This window comes from Cinclus cinclus, chromosome 1 (assembly GCF_963662255.1).
Source record: "Cinclus cinclus chromosome 1, bCinCin1.1, whole genome shotgun sequence".
NCBI lineage: Eukaryota > Metazoa > Chordata > Aves > Passeriformes > Cinclidae > Cinclus > Cinclus cinclus.
This window is the reverse complement of record NC_085046.1, coordinates 56545455-56563556: the sequence shown is the minus strand read 5'-3', so window position 1 is coordinate 56563556 and position 18102 is coordinate 56545455. Positions and strand designations below refer to the sequence as shown.

General features: G+C 35.8%; 1 protein-coding gene across 2 annotated transcripts in view; it reads left to right on the top strand.

Annotated features, from left to right (window-relative positions):
• The window catches only part of SLC12A7 (solute carrier family 12 member 7), a 61088-nt gene that overhangs the window by 29056 nt on the left and 13930 nt on the right, over nt 1-18102 (top strand). For both annotated transcript variants that reach the window (XM_062498272.1, XM_062498262.1), the window contains exons 10-18: nt 422-520; nt 1168-1225; nt 4479-4653; nt 6375-6493; nt 7180-7278; nt 9107-9226; nt 10875-10979; nt 13081-13249; nt 15840-16035. In XM_062498272.1, the coding sequence (XP_062354256.1) occupies nt 422-520; nt 1168-1225; nt 4479-4653; nt 6375-6493; nt 7180-7278; nt 9107-9226; nt 10875-10979; nt 13081-13249; nt 15840-16035 (1140 nt within the window). The remainder of the gene's footprint in view (nt 1-421; nt 521-1167; nt 1226-4478; nt 4654-6374; nt 6494-7179; nt 7279-9106; nt 9227-10874; nt 10980-13080; nt 13250-15839; nt 16036-18102) is intronic.

Below are 18102 nucleotides of genomic sequence, written 5' to 3'. Positions count from 1 at the left end.
TTATATTGGCTTGTTATTATGATGGTCTGTTTAGTAGAAAGTTAGTGCATCAGGTCATACTGGCTAAAATTGCAAAGTAAGCCCCTATTAATTTATAACATCTGACCACAGTAGCAAAATTGCTACTCCTTGTATTTCTTCATTTCAAGAAGGATTCTGAGGTAATGCTAAAAAATATATTTTTTAATCTGTCTTTTTACTGACCTTTATAGGATTTGCTTATTCAAGAGGCTAGTAGCACAGATTTCTGAATAAAATGAAGGTATAAATTGAGGATTTGTGTGGGATTGTAATATAATTCTGTAGCCTGCTCCATTGCTAATATTTGAGTTAAATTGGTCTTAAAATTTGATATTCTTATTCTATTAGTTATTATCATGGAGTTATTGTTTTTATGACATAAATTTTGTCTCTTTTTAAGGTATTATGGCAGGTTCAAACAGATCTGGAGATCTAAAGGATGCTCAGAAATCTATCCCTACTGGAACAATTTTAGCTATTTCAACTACATCTTTTATTTGTATCCTTTATACTGTGACTTTTTTTCTAGCCTGCATTCTGTAGATTCTGTAGGTATAACAGGTTTTTCAGTGGAAAGTCACTAGAGTGTCCTTAGTATAAAATAAATGAAATCTAAACTGAGAAGAAATAGCAGTATTATTTATAAACATTATTAAAATATGTCAAATTTTATTAACAAATATGTATTCTACTAGTGCTTCAAATTCAAATTTATGTCTTTAGTCAAGTGATCCAAAGGTTTTTAGCATTAGGCTTCAGTTGACAGATTGTTATCTTACTCAGTATAACCATATCTTAAATCAAACAACCTACAATAGGAGTTGTTGGTCCTTCAAAACCTAGACTACACAAGTACTTGCTATTTTGTGTGAGAAAATACCTGTTCTGTTGCATGATATATGAACTGGTGACTTCCAATACTTCATAAATCACTGTGAATCAAATACAGTCATAAAGAATATAAACTAAAAATTTGTAGCAGGGAAGAGCTAAAAAACCCCCAAATTAACAAAAAAGCAATGAGGAAAAACACACACATGCTTCATTGTCATGGACGTTTTCATTTCACACCTTGGTGAAAAATGGTGGGGTTTTCTCTATGTTATGTTTTTTTAGAGAGTAATCTTCCTTCAGTCTCAGTAACAGATCTCTCCTGTATAGTGTTGTTTGGCGCCTGTATAGAAGGTGTAATATTAAGAGATAAGTAAGTAATATTCAATTTCTACTATTGCATGGAGTGTATATAATCATAGGTTGCACTAATAGGACTTATTAATGGCTCTTCTGTGGAATATCTATGTGGTATGTATTTCTTTTGCTTAGTTTAAAACTGGCTGGAGGGAAAGCTTGTCTGTTAAACTGAGATGGATGCAAAAACTGGTCTGGTTATTAAACTGTATGCCTTCAAGAAGCAGAATCTATGATAAATGTTTGAAGTTGAACCAGCCTAACAAAATTTTCTTGATGAAGAAAATCATAATTAGTATTTGCAGAGCTGATGGATCGGGTTAAGGGGGATATTACTTTGGGAGAAGTAATAGGTTTTTGAGGAACACAAAAAAATTTGAGAGCTACATGACAAGAGGAGTTTATAAGACTGCAGTGTACCATCAGACCTATGATTTCCACTAGACATGATTCAGTGTTATTTTTTGGTTTAAAATCTCAGTAGTACATCAGGAGTCATGTCAGTTTTCAACCATGTTAATTGCCTGATGAATTTAAGGCATAATAGGAAGAATGAAGGGAATAAATGGGATGGACAGGAGTAAGAAGAGAATCTCCAGTTTCTGATCAATTTCTCCATTAGGTGAAGTTGGTTAATATGAATCTTTTGTCAGGTTTCACAGTTATTTTCTTCCTGGTGTCTGGCTCTCTTTTATACTGAGGCCCATGTTTGCTTATGGTGATAAGAGAGTGTCATTGGGGTATTGTTTAAAAGGTGGTGAAGTTGATGTTGAAACTACTTATTTCATTAGTCTAGAAGAAAAACCATAATTTAAAAGCTGGATTCTAACCAAACTGATACAGGAAGCAGCAGGGGATCCATGAAAGGCTTTTGACACTGTCTTTCACAGCATCCTCATAGGCAAACTCAACAACTGTGGATGGTGAGGTAGGTTGAGAAGTGGCTGAGTGGTAGATCCCAGAGGGTCATGATCAGTGGCAGATAGCTGGACACCTGTAACTAGTGTGTCCCCCAGGGTTCTGTATTGGACCAGTGGTATGCCCTTGTGGCCAAGACCAGTGTAGTCCTGGTCTGCGTTAGGAGGAAGAGCATTGCCAACAAGGCCAAGGAGGTGATTCTGTCTCTCCACTCAGCCCTGGTGAGGCCACATTTGGAGTGCTGTGTTCATTTCTGGGCTCTTCAGTACATGAGAGATATGGAGACTCTGGAGGTCCAATGGAAGGCTATGAAGATGATAAAGGGATTGGAGCATCCCTCTTATGGGGAAAGGCTGAGGGAACTGGGCCTGCTCAGCCTTAAGAAAAGACGACTGAGAAGGGACCTCAACAATGTATTTAAGTAACTGAAGGAGGGGAGCTAAGAAGATGGACCTGGGTTCCTGTCTGTGGTGGACAGGACAAGAAGCAGTGGGCAGAAACTGATGCACAGGAAATTTCACATGAATATGAGGAAGAACTTCTTTATTGTGCAAGTGACTGTGTACTGGAACAGATTGCCCAGAGGTGGTAGAGTCTCCCTCACTAGAATACCTCACTGGAGATATTCAAGAACTGTCTGGACACAATCCTGTGCAATGTCCACTGGCATGACCCTGCTTGAGTAAGAAGGTTGGATCAGATTACCCACTGTGATTCCTTCCAATATTACTTGTTCTGTGATTCTGTGATTTTTACTTTAAAATTATATTGCTGCATCAGTGAAAATATCTGATAGCTTGTTCTTCACAGTAAATAGAAAAGCCAAATCAAACCGCCTAGGAAATAGTAAATTAATTCTGAAATAAGGAATTAATGCAGAGCTAAACTCATATTTTTGAAATTTACAGGGTAAGGGGAGGTAAGGGAATTTTGTAAGCTGTTAGCTATCATTAGAGCAGGTTGCATTGTAGCAAGAGCCTTAAATCTATGATCTTTCATTTACATTGCTGCCAGTTCTTATTTGGCTAAAATTCAGCAGAACAGTAAAGTGTATGATTTTTTAGTCTGGTCTAAAAGCTCAGTTTTGATGCTCTTTTCATTATGATTGTCATATCTGCAGTGGTAAAAAGTAGGTTGTATATTTTTCTGTTTCTTGCATCTCTTGAAGTTCTTCCTATCCTGTGTTTAGCTAAAAATAGGCATTAGAATTTGAACTAAGAATAACTGTACAGTTATAGGAATCTTGTTATAAAAGCGCAATATGGATTTTATCCTATAATTTTGAAGATTGTGATTTGCCTTTTGTTTTTTTTCATCTGCTGAAAATAGTATGTAGTCGTGCATCCAACTTGGTCATAAGCAAGAATTTGAGCACTGGCTTATTGTATCCACTTCATTGCTGTGTTTCTTGACCCTATTTTAAAAGCAGGTCTGAAAAAACAAAAAGCATTCAGTTTTCCTTAGTTTTTCTCTTCTTTCATTTTTGTAGACTTTTCCTTTTATTCGGAAAAACCTGATCTCAATTAAAAAAATAAGGGTGGTGTTACAGTAGAGGTAGCCTTAAAATTAATTTTGGCTGCTTAATAACAACAGTAGGATGAACTACAAGAATACTTGCTTTTAAGACAAAACTGAGTTCCAAGGATGGGAGAGGGAGGAATAACCTTTTTGTAGTTTATTCAAGTCATGCCTAAATTAACAAAGTTAAGTATCTAAAAAAAAAAAAAAGTGGAGTTAGTATGGGATGGGACACTCGGGACTGTAATGAAAGCACCTCTTCTTGATTTCTACCCACTTGTTTGCTGTAGTAAATTAAAAATTGCATCAGCTTGCCTAACTGCCAGAAAATGTGGAAAACTCAAAATGGTTGTGTCTAGTAATTTCTCTATTTACTTTTTGCATGTTGGTGTCACATTTTTAAAAGGAAAGGCTAATACTTCTTATAAGTCTCCTGCTTATGCCTCAGGGTGTACTTTTATTACTAGTGGAACAGATTTCTGCAAACTAGTTCCTAGCTATCACAAGGATCTGTAAGATACATATGTACATACTCCTGCTATTGCTGTTAATTCAGAAGAGTTTGCCAAGATATCTGATAACTGCTGCAAATCTGCTTAGAGGCAGCACTTAATGTGAATTGATGATAATGTCTTCTTTAAAACAGCACAATAAGGAGAGATTGCTTGGTTGGGAAATCCTATAGTGCCTACTGTAACATAGTGCTTATTGTTAGAAAGCACTGTTGTCTGGAAAGATTGAAATATGGGTGTTGAAGCTGTAGTAAAAGTTATTTTAATGCTTACTGATTTTTTTTTTTTTAATTATTTTTATTTCCCCTGTTCTTTCCTAAGGTTTGGAGAAGCAGTTAATGGAAATCTGGTGGTTGGTACACTGGCCTGGCCTTCTCCATGGGTTATTGTGATTGGTTCATTCTTTTCAACTTGTGGTGCTGGTCTCCAGAGTCTCACTGGTGCACCCCGGCTGTTGCAGGCCATTGCAAGAGATGGCATTGTACCCTTTATTCAAGTGAGTTTTTTTTCTTGTTTTTACAGTACTTCCAATGTAGCTTCTACTTTGACCAAAAAAAACCCCAAAAGACGCATTATTTCTGCTGTTTCTGTTGAACGCAAAGAAAAGATTTGGAGCTCAGTTCTATTTGTGTAGAATAATAGATCAAGCTATTGTAGGACAAAGTTTGAGCTTCAATATTTTTGTGCAGTGCGATTTAATTATATTTGTTTTTACACATAAAAGTTAGTGGTTACAAACTGAGAATATTGTATTCTATAAATGGAAATAAATGAACCAAGAAGCAACTCATAACTCAACTTCTAGACTCTAGGCTGTGTTTACTGCTTGCATTTGTGAATAGAATTATCTAATCTCAGTATGGTACTGCATAAAACTTCTCATATTACAGAGATGAAAATCTAATTTTTATTCATTTTTGTAAGGTAAATGAAGTCAGCAAAGATGTAACAATAGAATTCTGTCTCATGACTCCAAACATGAAGATTTGTTCCAACATCTCTGTGCATGTTTTAAGAAGAAATCCACTACAGTTGCGTTAAAAATAAGTAAATAAAACTCCAAAATAGATAATAGTGTCTGTACAGCAAAGCTGTCATCTCTATGGGGAAGTTAGGAAGTAAATACACTAAGTATGCTAGGGTCAATTAGTGATGGAGTTTGATTTGTCAATGGAAAGGGATTGTAATACAATGAGTTGTAATTTCTGGGTAGTACAGAGAAAGAGGAACAAGAAAAATCTACTTCTGCCTGAAGCAAAAATTTGTTAGAGAGAGGGTGACATTATGATTACACACATCTTCAGAGTTAGATTTGAAAGGAATGAATAATTGAAAGGAAAGATTTGTGGTTTGGGAAGTGAAAGAATTGAAGAGAAGAAGGATATTTAGAGAGGGATTTGTCGCTAGAGGATGCACTTGCTGTTTTGGAGTGATATGGCTGCTGAATGGACAATCAAGGAAATGCAAGGAAATTATTACAGAAGCAAGAGTATTGACATATTTAAGAAAGAAAACCTCAAAAGACTTGAAGCTTGAGTAGAAAAAAAGGAGATTTTAATATAATGGTAGAAAAATTGATGGATCAAAGGAAGCTAAAAGAAGAAGACAGTATGGAGAATGAATGAGGACTTAATTTCTGTAATTGAATGGAGGAATATGGAGGAGAATAAATACCACTGGAACCTCAGGCAAAGCATTTTGCCATCTGTCACCAATATAGCTGTATAGAATTCTCCACAAAGGAAATTACCACACGTTAAATGGTTTTTGGTAGGGCTCTGTGCAGGATCGTAGTCTTATCTAATTTCTCTTTAAGGGTCAATATTATGTTGATAAGTACTGAATTGACACCTAACTTCTATGTTACAAAAAGTACTGGCCTAAACTGTATTAGCTTTTTTAGTAGGCATAAATCTGTTATGCATATGTTTTTCAGTTTTCTTAAGTATATTTTAACAACAGCTGCCATAGGACTTTAATGTTATGTAGTCATTGCTTACTTTAGTAAGCATATTTCATATTGGAAATGTGTGTTTTGCAATTTTAGGTTTAGCTTTTCATATTATAGATTTCATAATTTTCCTTGTAACTAATAACAACTTTTAGTTACAGTTAGAACTAAGTAAGTTAGTTCATGATTTGCACCATAGTTTATTACTATGAGCTGTATATGTATAATGAACAGCTTTCCCTATTCTTACTGTAAACTTGAACTAGATATTTGGTCATGGAAAAGCAAATGGAGAACCAACTTGGGCTCTGCTCCTCACTGCTGGCATTTGTGAAATAGGAATTTTGATAGCCTCATTGGACAGTGTAGCACCGATTCTTTCAATGTAAGTATGGAGTGTGCTGTTTTGTGTTCCTAAGTTAAATAGTATTTTATTTTAAAATTACTATGTAATTATTTTTCTTTTTGAAATAATGCATTAGACTTTGTTTTCTAGCAAATTATATTTCTACTTGATCCCGGAGATAATATGAAACAACAAAATGTTTTGGCTGAACTAATTTCTAGGCACAAAAAGTTTTTCCATGACAGAGGTCTGGAATGTTAATAAAAATATTTTCAGCTTTTTAAAAAAATTGGATTTCAAAATAGGAATTACTACTATTTTAGGTCAAGTGCATCTAACAGAGACAGAAAAAAATTCACTCTTTTTGAATACAAATAGAATTTTATTTTATTGACTTTGTCCAGAACATGATACCATCTGAGCTACTATAGAAAGAGAAGAAGATTGACTCTGTCTCTGCCAAAAATGATGCACCATAATTGTCAGTTATTTGCCATGTTTGTCTCCAAAATATGTGTTTGAAGCTCTATATTATGTTAATGCAATATTTTGAAGCCTAATCTTCTGTAAGTAGTCTTAATATATGTCTTACGTTCTCTTGGCCACTGTGAACATAGTGTACAGGAAAATGGATGCCTTCCTTCCCTTTTTGGACTGTGTTTGCATTTTAATGCTCATCTGTCTAGTACATTTGTCATTAGAAAATGTTCTTCCTTTCTTAACAGGTTTTTCCTTATGTGCTATATGTTTGTAAATCTGGCTTGTGCAGTTCAGACACTTTTGCGAACTCCCAACTGGAGACCTCGTTTCAAGTATTACCACTGGTAGGGAATATTTCTTCCTGCAGAAGAGTTAAAACTAACTATACAGCCCTAAATTGTTGATTTTATTTCAATAATAAAACAAAATCTCCTTTCTGACTTATAGAGTGCATGAATCATAACTCATTTAAGAGCATCATATGTTTTCTTGTGTTTAAAGTAGCGCCATAATAATAACAGTGATCATGAAAACGTGGCTAATATAGGTGGTTTGGAAAGGGGTTACAGAATGACATTTTATTCTGCTTAGAAGCTCAAGAGGTCTTCTGTGTGGAAATGAGGATGAAAAACCATAAAATCTGCCCTGTATATATACTTAGGTAGAACTGGTAAAAGTATTCAGGAAGGTTAGGACAATTTTCATTTTGGTTATACTAAAAAAACACAAACCCAGAACTTCTACAGAAAAAAATCTTATTCAATATACATCATTGGTTCATTGATGATGTGATGACTGGTTTTAAAATATGATTTGGACATTGCATTTAATAACTGAAGTCAACCCTTTGAAAAGTGAGTAAAGGTCAGTAATACAAAAGGTGAAAGTGTGTTTTGATTTTTTTTGTTTAGTCTTTTTTAATGGGTTAATTAACACCTCAAACTAAGATTGAGAAATTCTTGATTTTTTTTTTTAAACTGTATGTTAAAGGTACATAATTAAAAAGAATTCTATTGAGAAATTTTACTGCTAAAATAGCTTTAAATACTAGAGCATTTAAGTAGGTAAGCTGGTGTGATTCTAGGATGTAAGAGTTCCTTCTGATTTTTCCTTTTAGATGAGCTGAGTGAAAATGAAATGTTGCAGTTTTAGATTTGAAAAAAACTTCTTGTATCTGCTCAGTAGTTACATACTAGTTTGACACCTAACCCTCCAAATATATGTATTTGGCAGCAATGCCATTTTATTCAGAGACATCAGTGAGGCAGCTGACTCACTGCATGACTACTTCCAGTCAAAGAAGGTGTTGGAATGTTCAGCTGGAATTGGCATGGCATTTTATTTTTTGAATGAAAGTAGAGTAACTACAAGACTGATGTCCTCAGAACTGGTACAAAGCATTCCCTTAGTTTAAAGTTGATCTCAGTGCACTAAAGTACCAGACTGAAGGCACCAAGCTAAAGCTGACTGTATTGACACACTCAGTATAGTCAGAGTTAGCTCTAATTTGGAAATTGGATGAAAATGATTTTAGGAGGTTGTATATTACTAAAAGTATATACAAAATTGTCAGTTTTGAGATGATTTACATCTATATTTGATAAGTGTGGGTAAACCAGGCATAGAGACTTAAGTTTAGAAATGCTTTTGTGATTTGTTTTCAGCTTACAGTCAATTTTTCTTTGTAACCTTTAGAAGATTGTTTTCTGTATTCTATTGACTTGTGCTATTGGCCAAGAGACAGACCACAGCAGAAGTGAAGAATAGAATTGATGAGTCTAATTGAATTTAAACTAATCAACTCTTTTTGCTGCAAGTAACAAAGTTGTTTATTACTGTTTCAATTTTTTTAGCTTAATTTCAAATCAACAGTAGTAAGTGATAATGTGTTTTGAAACTAGCTTTGTAGGTGCTGAAGTTGCAATACTGGCAAGTGTAGTAAATCTATTGTTATGTCTAATTTAGATGCATTATTTATGTCACACAAAGGTTCTGAATGTAATTTTTTCATATCAGCTAAAATTGGGACAATGTTTTTTTTATTTTATACTAGCTAAAAAAATAACCTTTAAAAGAGAAAGGCCTTTCTGGAAGTTAACTTAAATAAGAAATTAACTTTGTAGAACATTTGCATGCCTATTTAAAAAAATGGAAAAAAATGGTTTCTTTTAGGACTCTTTCATTCCTGGGGATGAGTTTATGTCTTGCCTTGATGTTCATTTGCTCTTGGTACTATGCTTTGATTGCCATGCTAATCGCAGGATGTATATACAAATACATAGAATATAGAGGGTAAGACCATATATCTTATTTATTCTATATTTAATATCTTTACCATTCAGCAAAAAGCTCTCTTTTATAAAATAGATACAACTGAAGTAATAAAGTTCAGAGTATTCTTTGAAACAAGGTAAGATCTGATCTCTGTTAAGGGTTGTAAGTTTTCAGATTTTAATTTCTCTGCAAGCTCTGTTGCAAACTTCATCAGCGAGAACTGACTGAAATAAAAACAAATAAGTCTGGGAAACTCTTGTTGGAGCAGAGATGAGGGTGTAAACTTTTGGTATTTTAGGAACCTTATTGCTCAGTATCAAGCAGCTATTACAGAACTGCAAATTATCATTACTTTGTGCAGAAGCTCCAACTCTCCTTTTTTTGTGCATGTGTGGACTTGATTACTTTCTAGAATTAATCTTTAAATTGGAACATGCTTTGCATTGTGTGCGTTTGTCAAGAGATAGTCAGACCTGTAGGATATGCTGAGCAACTGAGAGTCTTAAAGAGCATGCTGTGTTCATAAAAAAACTCCAAAAAACGAAACTAACAAAGAGCACAAAAAAAGACTCCAACTAAACAACATATACAAACACTACAGGTAATTATGATCAGTAAATGTGCATTTCCTTTCTAAGGAAATATACCCTATGCTAAAAGAAAATAGTAAGATCTTGGAGCAGGAAATTGAAGCTAGGCCACTTGTTTTGATGAGTGATTAAGCACATCTCTTAAGTGGATCAGCTGGTATAAACTGTTCCACCCTGTGGATTCTTTTAATAACTCCATTTCCAGATTAGATGCTTTCCTGGATTATAACATGTCCATTTACTGGGCTAATGATAAGGAAATTAATTTCCCGATTTTTGTGAGGAAGTCAGATCAGATGGTAACAGTTCTGCCTGTGTGTGTGTGTATATATAGGTGCATACATAAAATCATGCATAATTCCAATTTAATATACAAGTTCTAGAAATGTTGGCTCATACCAGGACTTTGGTGAAGGAGATGCTTTACTAGAGGTAGCAAAGTTCAGAGAAAATTAATGAGTGAAAATCAGAGGCAAGGAGGGTGGGCAAGGGAGATGGACCCCTTGCCATTATAGAATCCATTCTCCTGACCACTTTCAATCACCCATATTCTGTATTGGAATTGAAGGGACTAGAAAATGTAGGAGGACTGAAAATGGTCAGGAGAGCAGATGGAGCTTTAGGCTTTCTGGGAGAGAAGCTATGAAGGAAAGAAAGTAGAGAAGGCTATAGTGATGGTATTGAGGGCAAGATAGGTTATACTAATCCATGTGAAGTCAAATTTCACTTGCTAGTTTTGCTGCTTTAAAATAACTCCTTTTAAGTATCCTTCACATATTCATTCTAGCGCTATAAAGCAACTTAAGTAGCTCTCACCATTACAAAAATGCTTCTGAAGTATGAATAAACTAGACCATAGTAAATATTTATAAATAGAGAAAAAAATTACCTTGAAGGGGGCGTGGAACTGCTTCACCTTGGTTAGTCTTCAATCTTGATTCAAGTCTACAAGACAAGGTTCTTTCATGCAAAAAAAGTGATCATTTTTACGTCCATTATCCCCTAGATGAGAAAAAGTACTTGATTTATATAAAAAAATGGGACCCTGTTAATTGAATGTCTTTTGTATCCTGAAGAGCGGAAAAAGAATGGGGTGATGGAATCCGAGGACTGTCTCTGAATGCAGCTCGCTATGCTTTGCTTCGTGTTGAAGATGGTCCTCCTCACACCAAGAACTGGAGGTAGAGTCCTGTGTCTTTCGGGATCACGTAATTCTAGAAATGTGCAAATGTCTTGGGAATACTGCTGGTAAAGCAGTGAAGTAAAGATAAAAGTGCAATTCACTTTAAAAATAATGTTTTAACTTGGTCATGGCAGTGATGTAATTGCAATACTGCTATTTTACTGAAATGGAATGTGACTTATGGTCAGCGTCTAATCAACTTGGTGGCAAACTAACTTGAGCTTAAATCCATACGGTGTTGACATGGTTTGCGAAAGCGCAGAAGAATTGTGATGTTTGATTCTTTACAGACTTTTCAGATTCAAAGAAATAGTTATCCTTGAATTTCACTGTCTCTACAGAAGAAACACTACAATTCCATAAGCCCCATTTTATTTTTTTGCTTTTGTATGTTTTCCCTCTGAAATGCATTGTACAAGTCTACAGAGGACCCTTTATTTGTTTAAATTCATTTCTGTGGTATTCTTTTTTAATAGAGCTTCATTCAATAGTAGCACTTTCTAAATTGCTTAGATGCCATTAAAACAAAATTTCACATTTTACTGTAGTGGAGTTAGATGTCCACTGCTATTTTTGAAATATTTTTTTTTTACTTGTTAAATTTTCTTCAAGGCCAACATAAAAAAATTACTGAGCATTTAAAAATGAAGGACATTTCCACATTGTCACTTCTGATGAATATAATGTGATACTTTAATTCTAGTCACTGCTCAGTGATAGTATAATGGGGTGCATGCACAGGCAGCATTATGTTGTCCTTCTGTATAATGGCATTATTTGACCATTTTTCCTGGGGCTGGTGAACTTGGCATCTCAGAGACACCAATGTAATATAGTGTTGACAATCCTGTTAAATATTTGACTGCTTCAGTTCCAGATGAGGTATCTTTCTACAGTGTCAATATAATTGCTAGAACTGAACCATCTTGTTATATCTTAAACTGTGCCAGTTTTGAGGTAAGGAAGTATGACCCAACTTGTCACCAGTCTTTTGAATTTGTAGCATTGACAGGAGAAGTATTAAATGTTGATTTGGGAAAAGTAAGTTGACTGAATATTGATTGAAGGAAATAGAGTGCATCCTCATCTAGTATGCAGTTGAAACTGAACTTTGGGTGCTCTTGGAATGATTAAGGGATTAACTGTCCTTTTGTATGGACCTAGGCAGGTAGAGGGATGGGTTATTAAGAACATCATGAAAATCCAGAAGGATAACTGCAAGTTCAGTACCTGGCACAGTCATATTCAGAGCAGTGATACAAGACTGGGAAGCTGCTCTGGTAAAAAGCACCTGTGGTTCCCAGTAGATGGTAATCCAGCAGTGTCTTGGCAATGGCATGCTGGACATTGTTGATATACGGATAGACAGTACATTGCAAAATAAATATATTGGGAGATATTTCTTTGTGTTTAGCACTCATTAGAATACATTTAGGATATTTATTCCATGTTTATATACTGTGATGTAGGAATGACAAACTCAAGTAGGTACGACTGCAGATGATGGTTGGAGCACAGGAGCATCTCTCTTCTGGCGAGAGGCTGAGGGGAGCTGTGGTTATTCATCTTGGAGGAGGCTGAAGAGGAGTCTAAAAGCTGTTACAACTAACTTACAAACGTGCAAAACCTAAAAGAAGGTTACTAAGGAGATGGGTCAGATTTCTTACAGCAGATTTGCATAGGAGTATAAGAGAACATGCTAAAATAATTAGGCATTGAAGAGGGCCCCCAGAGGTCTGTTCCTAGTGGTTTTCCAAGTCCAACTGAATGAATCAGTAAACAATATGGTGTGCATTTAGTGTTTAGTCATTTCAAGCATCAGGTTGTACCAGATGAGATTGGAACAGTGGTTTTATAATTTTCCCGGTAAAACTGGTCTTTAAGGGAACTTTTCAAAATGACATTGTGACGGTTTATGTATTCCATACCTGAACTCTTGTTGCTATTGCAAATTATGGCTTATCTACTTAGGAGTTGGCTGTTTGCCATTGAATTAAGCAATTAATCTCCATCTTATTAATGGTTAATTTTAATTTTCCAGTTCTTCCAAATGCATGTGTGTGTGTGCACTAAACTTGTTTCTTCCCTTTGTTTGGCAGACCTCAACTTTTGGTCTTGTTGAACTTGGATAATGAGCAGTTAGTGAAACACCCTAGACTGCTTTCTTTTACCTCTCAGTTGAAGGCTGGTAAAGGACTGACTATTGTGGGTTCTGTGCTTCAGGGAATCTACTTAGATAAATGTACAGAAACTCAGAAAGCTGAACAGGTATGTAAAAGAGAGCTTGCAAATACTTGTAATTTACATCAGTAGTTAAATATTGAATCTGGATCTGGATAACTCATACGTTGAATGGGAACAGACTGTTGTAAGATATTGAATAAAACATCTATTTTTGCTTTGAACACAATCAGTGATTATATAAAAAGAATCAATTGGTGTATGTAACAAAATATTTTAAAACACTTACCTAACAGGATGAGACAATACTGATACTTTCTAGCTTTTTCTTTGATATTTAGAGCCCTGGGCTTACAATTAAACAACATTTTAAAAAATTAACCCTCTCCTCCCCAAAACAAAAACAAAACCCAACAAAACAGACAAAAAAAAAACACCACAAACCCACAACAAAACAAAAATGCGCACAGAAAAACAACAAAAAAACCAAACCCCACCAAGTTTTAACAAATAACCTTATAAAGAAGACAGAATATGTTTAACATAAAAATTTAATGTTTAACTGACAAATGCAAATGTTTGGTTAAATATCATCCTCGTGATGTGATTTTACATCTTTCTAGATATACATAGGGGAATTAGGATTAGGCATAGTCTTTGCTGGAAAACTGAACAGCATCCTTCTTGAGATCCTTTATTTTTGTATTTATATCATATCTCCAGAGAAAGTAGGATAGGTAGGAAAAAATAGTAAGCTGTCATATAATTTAAAATTACATCCAGCTATGCTTACAAACACAAGTGAATTTAGTTTCAGTATTTCTTTAATAATAATACTGTATTTACTTGCCTATGCAAGCTCTACTATTCCTATTTTTATAGAGTGGGGAAAAGTTTAGAGAAAGTATCATGTTTCCTTTATTTTATTTTATTATTTTATTGTCCAAAAGTAGATTTTGGTTGTCATTATGTCTTCCATATTGGTTAATTTCTGCAGTGTTGTACTAGTTGAAGTGTTTACTATTTTGACCCAAGTAGTCTTCAAAGCTGTGTAAAAATCCCTGTGATTTTTTCAGACCTGGTATCTCTTAAATAGATGAGCATGTAAAATCTTAAAATGGACTAGCAAACATATCTAACTGCCCATTTCCTCACAATTTTCTTTTTTCTTCATTTTATCCATAGTGGTTTTTAAAGTAACAAAGTATAAAGATAGATGGCCTATTTGATATCACGTGAAAAGGTGCTAACACACTAATTAACTTGAAAACAAGTTGAAAAGTCTAGCCATGCTATATTGGGAAAGTAGTTGTTATTAAGCTGTTGCTATCAACATGTATGAGTAGAAAACAAGACTGAGAACACAAAATCAGGCCTGTGAAATAAAACAGGAAAAAACCTTTAAGCAGAAACAGTTTACCCACAAGAATTTGGAATGTTATTTGTAGATGGCCTAACTTAGCTGTTTTTCTGAGAGATGGAAAATGAATGAGTTTAAGGGAGGCCTAATCCATAGGTTCTCTAGCAAGTCAGACCTGGTGTTAAGAGTCAGCAAACTATTGGCTTTTAAAATGGAAATTAAGATGAATTGTAAAAGTTTCAGCATCTGGAGACCTCATTGGTTCTGGAAAATTTAAACTAAAATGTGTTTGTAGTAGACCTGTAGGAAATACAGATTTCTTCTGTCTTAGGAAAAAAACTGATCTATTTAAACTGATAAACCCTCACAGATATTATTTGCACAGACATACTCATTATCTTTGCTAGGAAATTCTCTGAAGACTTTTTTCTCTGTCAAATGGAGTTTCTGGTATGAAAGTGCCTGGCACTCTGTGATTCAATCTGTTCCTGATGATTTTTGACAAATTTTGTTTTTTGTAAAATTCAAAATATTTATGTATGCATTCTTCCTTTTGAAACGTGTTGATCTCTCACATAAGTCACTGATGATGATGGGGGATTTTAAAGTTACTTAATCAGAAAATAATAAATGCCAAAGTTCATGTTCCCTGGTCAAGCTTGTTACTGGTTTGAATGCTTCTTTTAAATTAGCTGATAATGAGTCTTCATGTTTGTCAGTGTTTAAGTGGAGGAGAACCATTCTGAAATTAAAGGGGCATGGGATATTTAATCTGATCTGTTTATCTTGTCATTATTTGGGCAGTGCTTCCATTTTTCTCCTGCACATCTGTTTTTCCATGTCGGTAGCTGATAAATAATCATCCTCTTAATGTCAAAGGTACTTAAGGAACTTTGGCAGCCTCTTCTTATTAAGTACTTGGCATCGTACTTCCAAACTCTTCCAATTCAAAAAGAAAGGACTGATAATTCCAACTATATGTTGCCTTGTCAGTCACTAGTTTTGACTTTACCTGAAGCAGTGTTACTTCATTTATATTTGTGTTTTTACTCATATCTTGTTCATTTTTCTTTGGAAATGAAAAGCTGAATAATTAAGATAATGAAAAAAAACTGTGTGTGGTGTCTTTTGGGATGGTAGCAATTTGGGCTCTAGTTGTCACAGAAACATGCTCACTATTTTAGAATTGGTGATTTCTTTATGTTGGTTATACATTGATGATAAAGTTTTGCTATTACTTAATGTCATTACTCCTTCTGGTGTTTATTATCAGTGTTGATGATTTGTATTTCCCTATGTGTAATTTTCCTATTGCAGAATGTTAAGGCCTTAATGAGTGTAGAAAAGACTAAAGGATTTTGCCAGATTGTGGTATCTCCTAACTTCAGAGATGGAATATCCTATTTGATTCAGTCAGCTGGTCTAGGAGGGATGAAGCACAATACAGTCCTGATGGCATGGCCACAGTCATGGAAGCAGACAGAAAATCGTTTCTCATGGAAAAATTTTGTTGGTATGTGTTTATTGACTTTCTCATTTGCATTTTTAATTCAATGCTGTAACTAATGTGTTTTCTGTGTGAAGGAAATATGCTACTGAACATCTGGTGGGCAACTGAATATTTATTAATATCTGTTTTCATCTTGAGTGGGTTTTTTCAGCCCTCTCCATGTGTTTGTTTTTTCTTCTAAGCAGGTTGGTAGTTTGGTCACTAAAATCAGTGTCAGGGTTTAGGAATGCTACTCAGCAATTTAGTACCCCCACTGAGACTTTTCCACACTGTTGCTTGCTTGCCCCGCTTCCTTCTCCCCACCCCCTCCTTGGGTTGGGTTGGTGAGAAAAATTGGAGGCACAAAAGATAAAGATCACAGTTTGAGATAAGAACAATTTGCTGGAAACAGCAATGAGATAAGAAAATGAACAGTAGGAGCAACGCTGTTAATAACAAGTATACAAAAGAGTGATTTGCATGCAAAAATGTCCATGGTGGAGCCACAGCCATGCCACCCCAACCACTCCCTCTGGCTCAGAACTGGTGCCACTTGGCCATTCCTTCTGGCTTTGAACTGGCCCCATGTTTATTCAACCAGAGGAAACCCCTTGTCCTTGGAAAAGACTCCCTTACCTCTCTGCCCCTGGCAATGACCTGAGGTGGTATAGAATAACCTCTGGGTCCTAGCCATGTCCCCTCCTGCCTGTTGCAAAAATTAACCCTGTCCTGGCCAGAACCAAAACATTATCCACCCCATATTCTATACCATTTATGTCATGCCCAGATCCTACACCTTCCAACTGTATATAGATACACAAACAAGTATAATTTCCACCATCGATGGCCATTCCTCCAAGATGTCTCTTGAGTTCCTTTAGTCCATGACTGTGGGTTCTATCTAAGTGTCTTCCAGACCGAGAGGGCTGGTTGCAAACTGCAACAGGAGCTCACAACTGGTGCATCTGTTATAGTCCATACTCATTGTCCATGGTTAGTCCACTTCTCAGTCACAAGCCCATCACTATGTTGCATCTCTTTCCTTATGACCTGAGATATCATTGGCCCACTGAGCCAGGAATAATTAATGCTATGTTGCCAGTCCACATCCGCCTGTGAGACCTCATTCTTGGCTGCCCAATGGACTTGTCCATTGTTGCCATGTACTTCAATAACCTGACTTTTGGGTCTGTGTGCATCTACAGGGCATGCTTTTATAGCCAACTTCTCTACCCAGGCAGCAATGTCTTGCCCCAACAGAGCAGCTCAGGTGGCTTTACCTCTGTGCTGCCAATAGGTCTTTTTCCATAGTTTTAGCCATCCCCACACAGCATTTGCTACCATCTGTGAGTGTACAGGTATAGACCGTTGGCAGTTTCTTTCGTTCAGTGGTAATTAAAGCCTGCTGGATGCAGGCTGCAAGCTGATTTGGCCCACCTTGTCCCTCAACAGTTTCTGTGACTCACCACATAGGCCTCCATACAGCAGCTTTCCATTTTCTATGTATCCCTACAATATAATAGGAACTATCAGTAAAGAGAGCATAACACTTTTTCAGGTAGCTAATTATATGGTAGGGCCTCCTCAGCATGTGTCACCTTTTCCTCCTCTGATGTTAGTACAAAATTTTCACCTTTGGGCCACTTTGTGATGACTTCCAAGATCCCTGTGTAATTGGGGTTTCCTGTTCAAGCTCTGTGTGATCAGCATGACCCACTTACTCCACATAACATCGGTGGCATGATGTGTGGAAGAGATTTTCCCTTTGAACATCCAGCCCAGCACTGGCAGTCGGGATGCCAAGAGGAGCTGTGCTTTGGTGCCAATCACTTCTGAAGAAGCTTGAACAATTTTGTAATATCCAGTTATAATGCCAGTATCCCTTTCTCAGTAGGGGTGTAAAAGGCTTCAGATCCTTTGTATCCCAGATTCCTGAACCCCAGGAATTGTTGTTGAGTCTCTCCAGGTACTGTTTGCCAGAAACTCCAGGAAGAAGTCCTTTCCCTAGCTGAAGTGTAGAGCTTATTTTTCACATCTTGTCCTGTCCTGACTGGCCAAGGGCTACTGCATGAACAGTCTTCTGTTTCATTT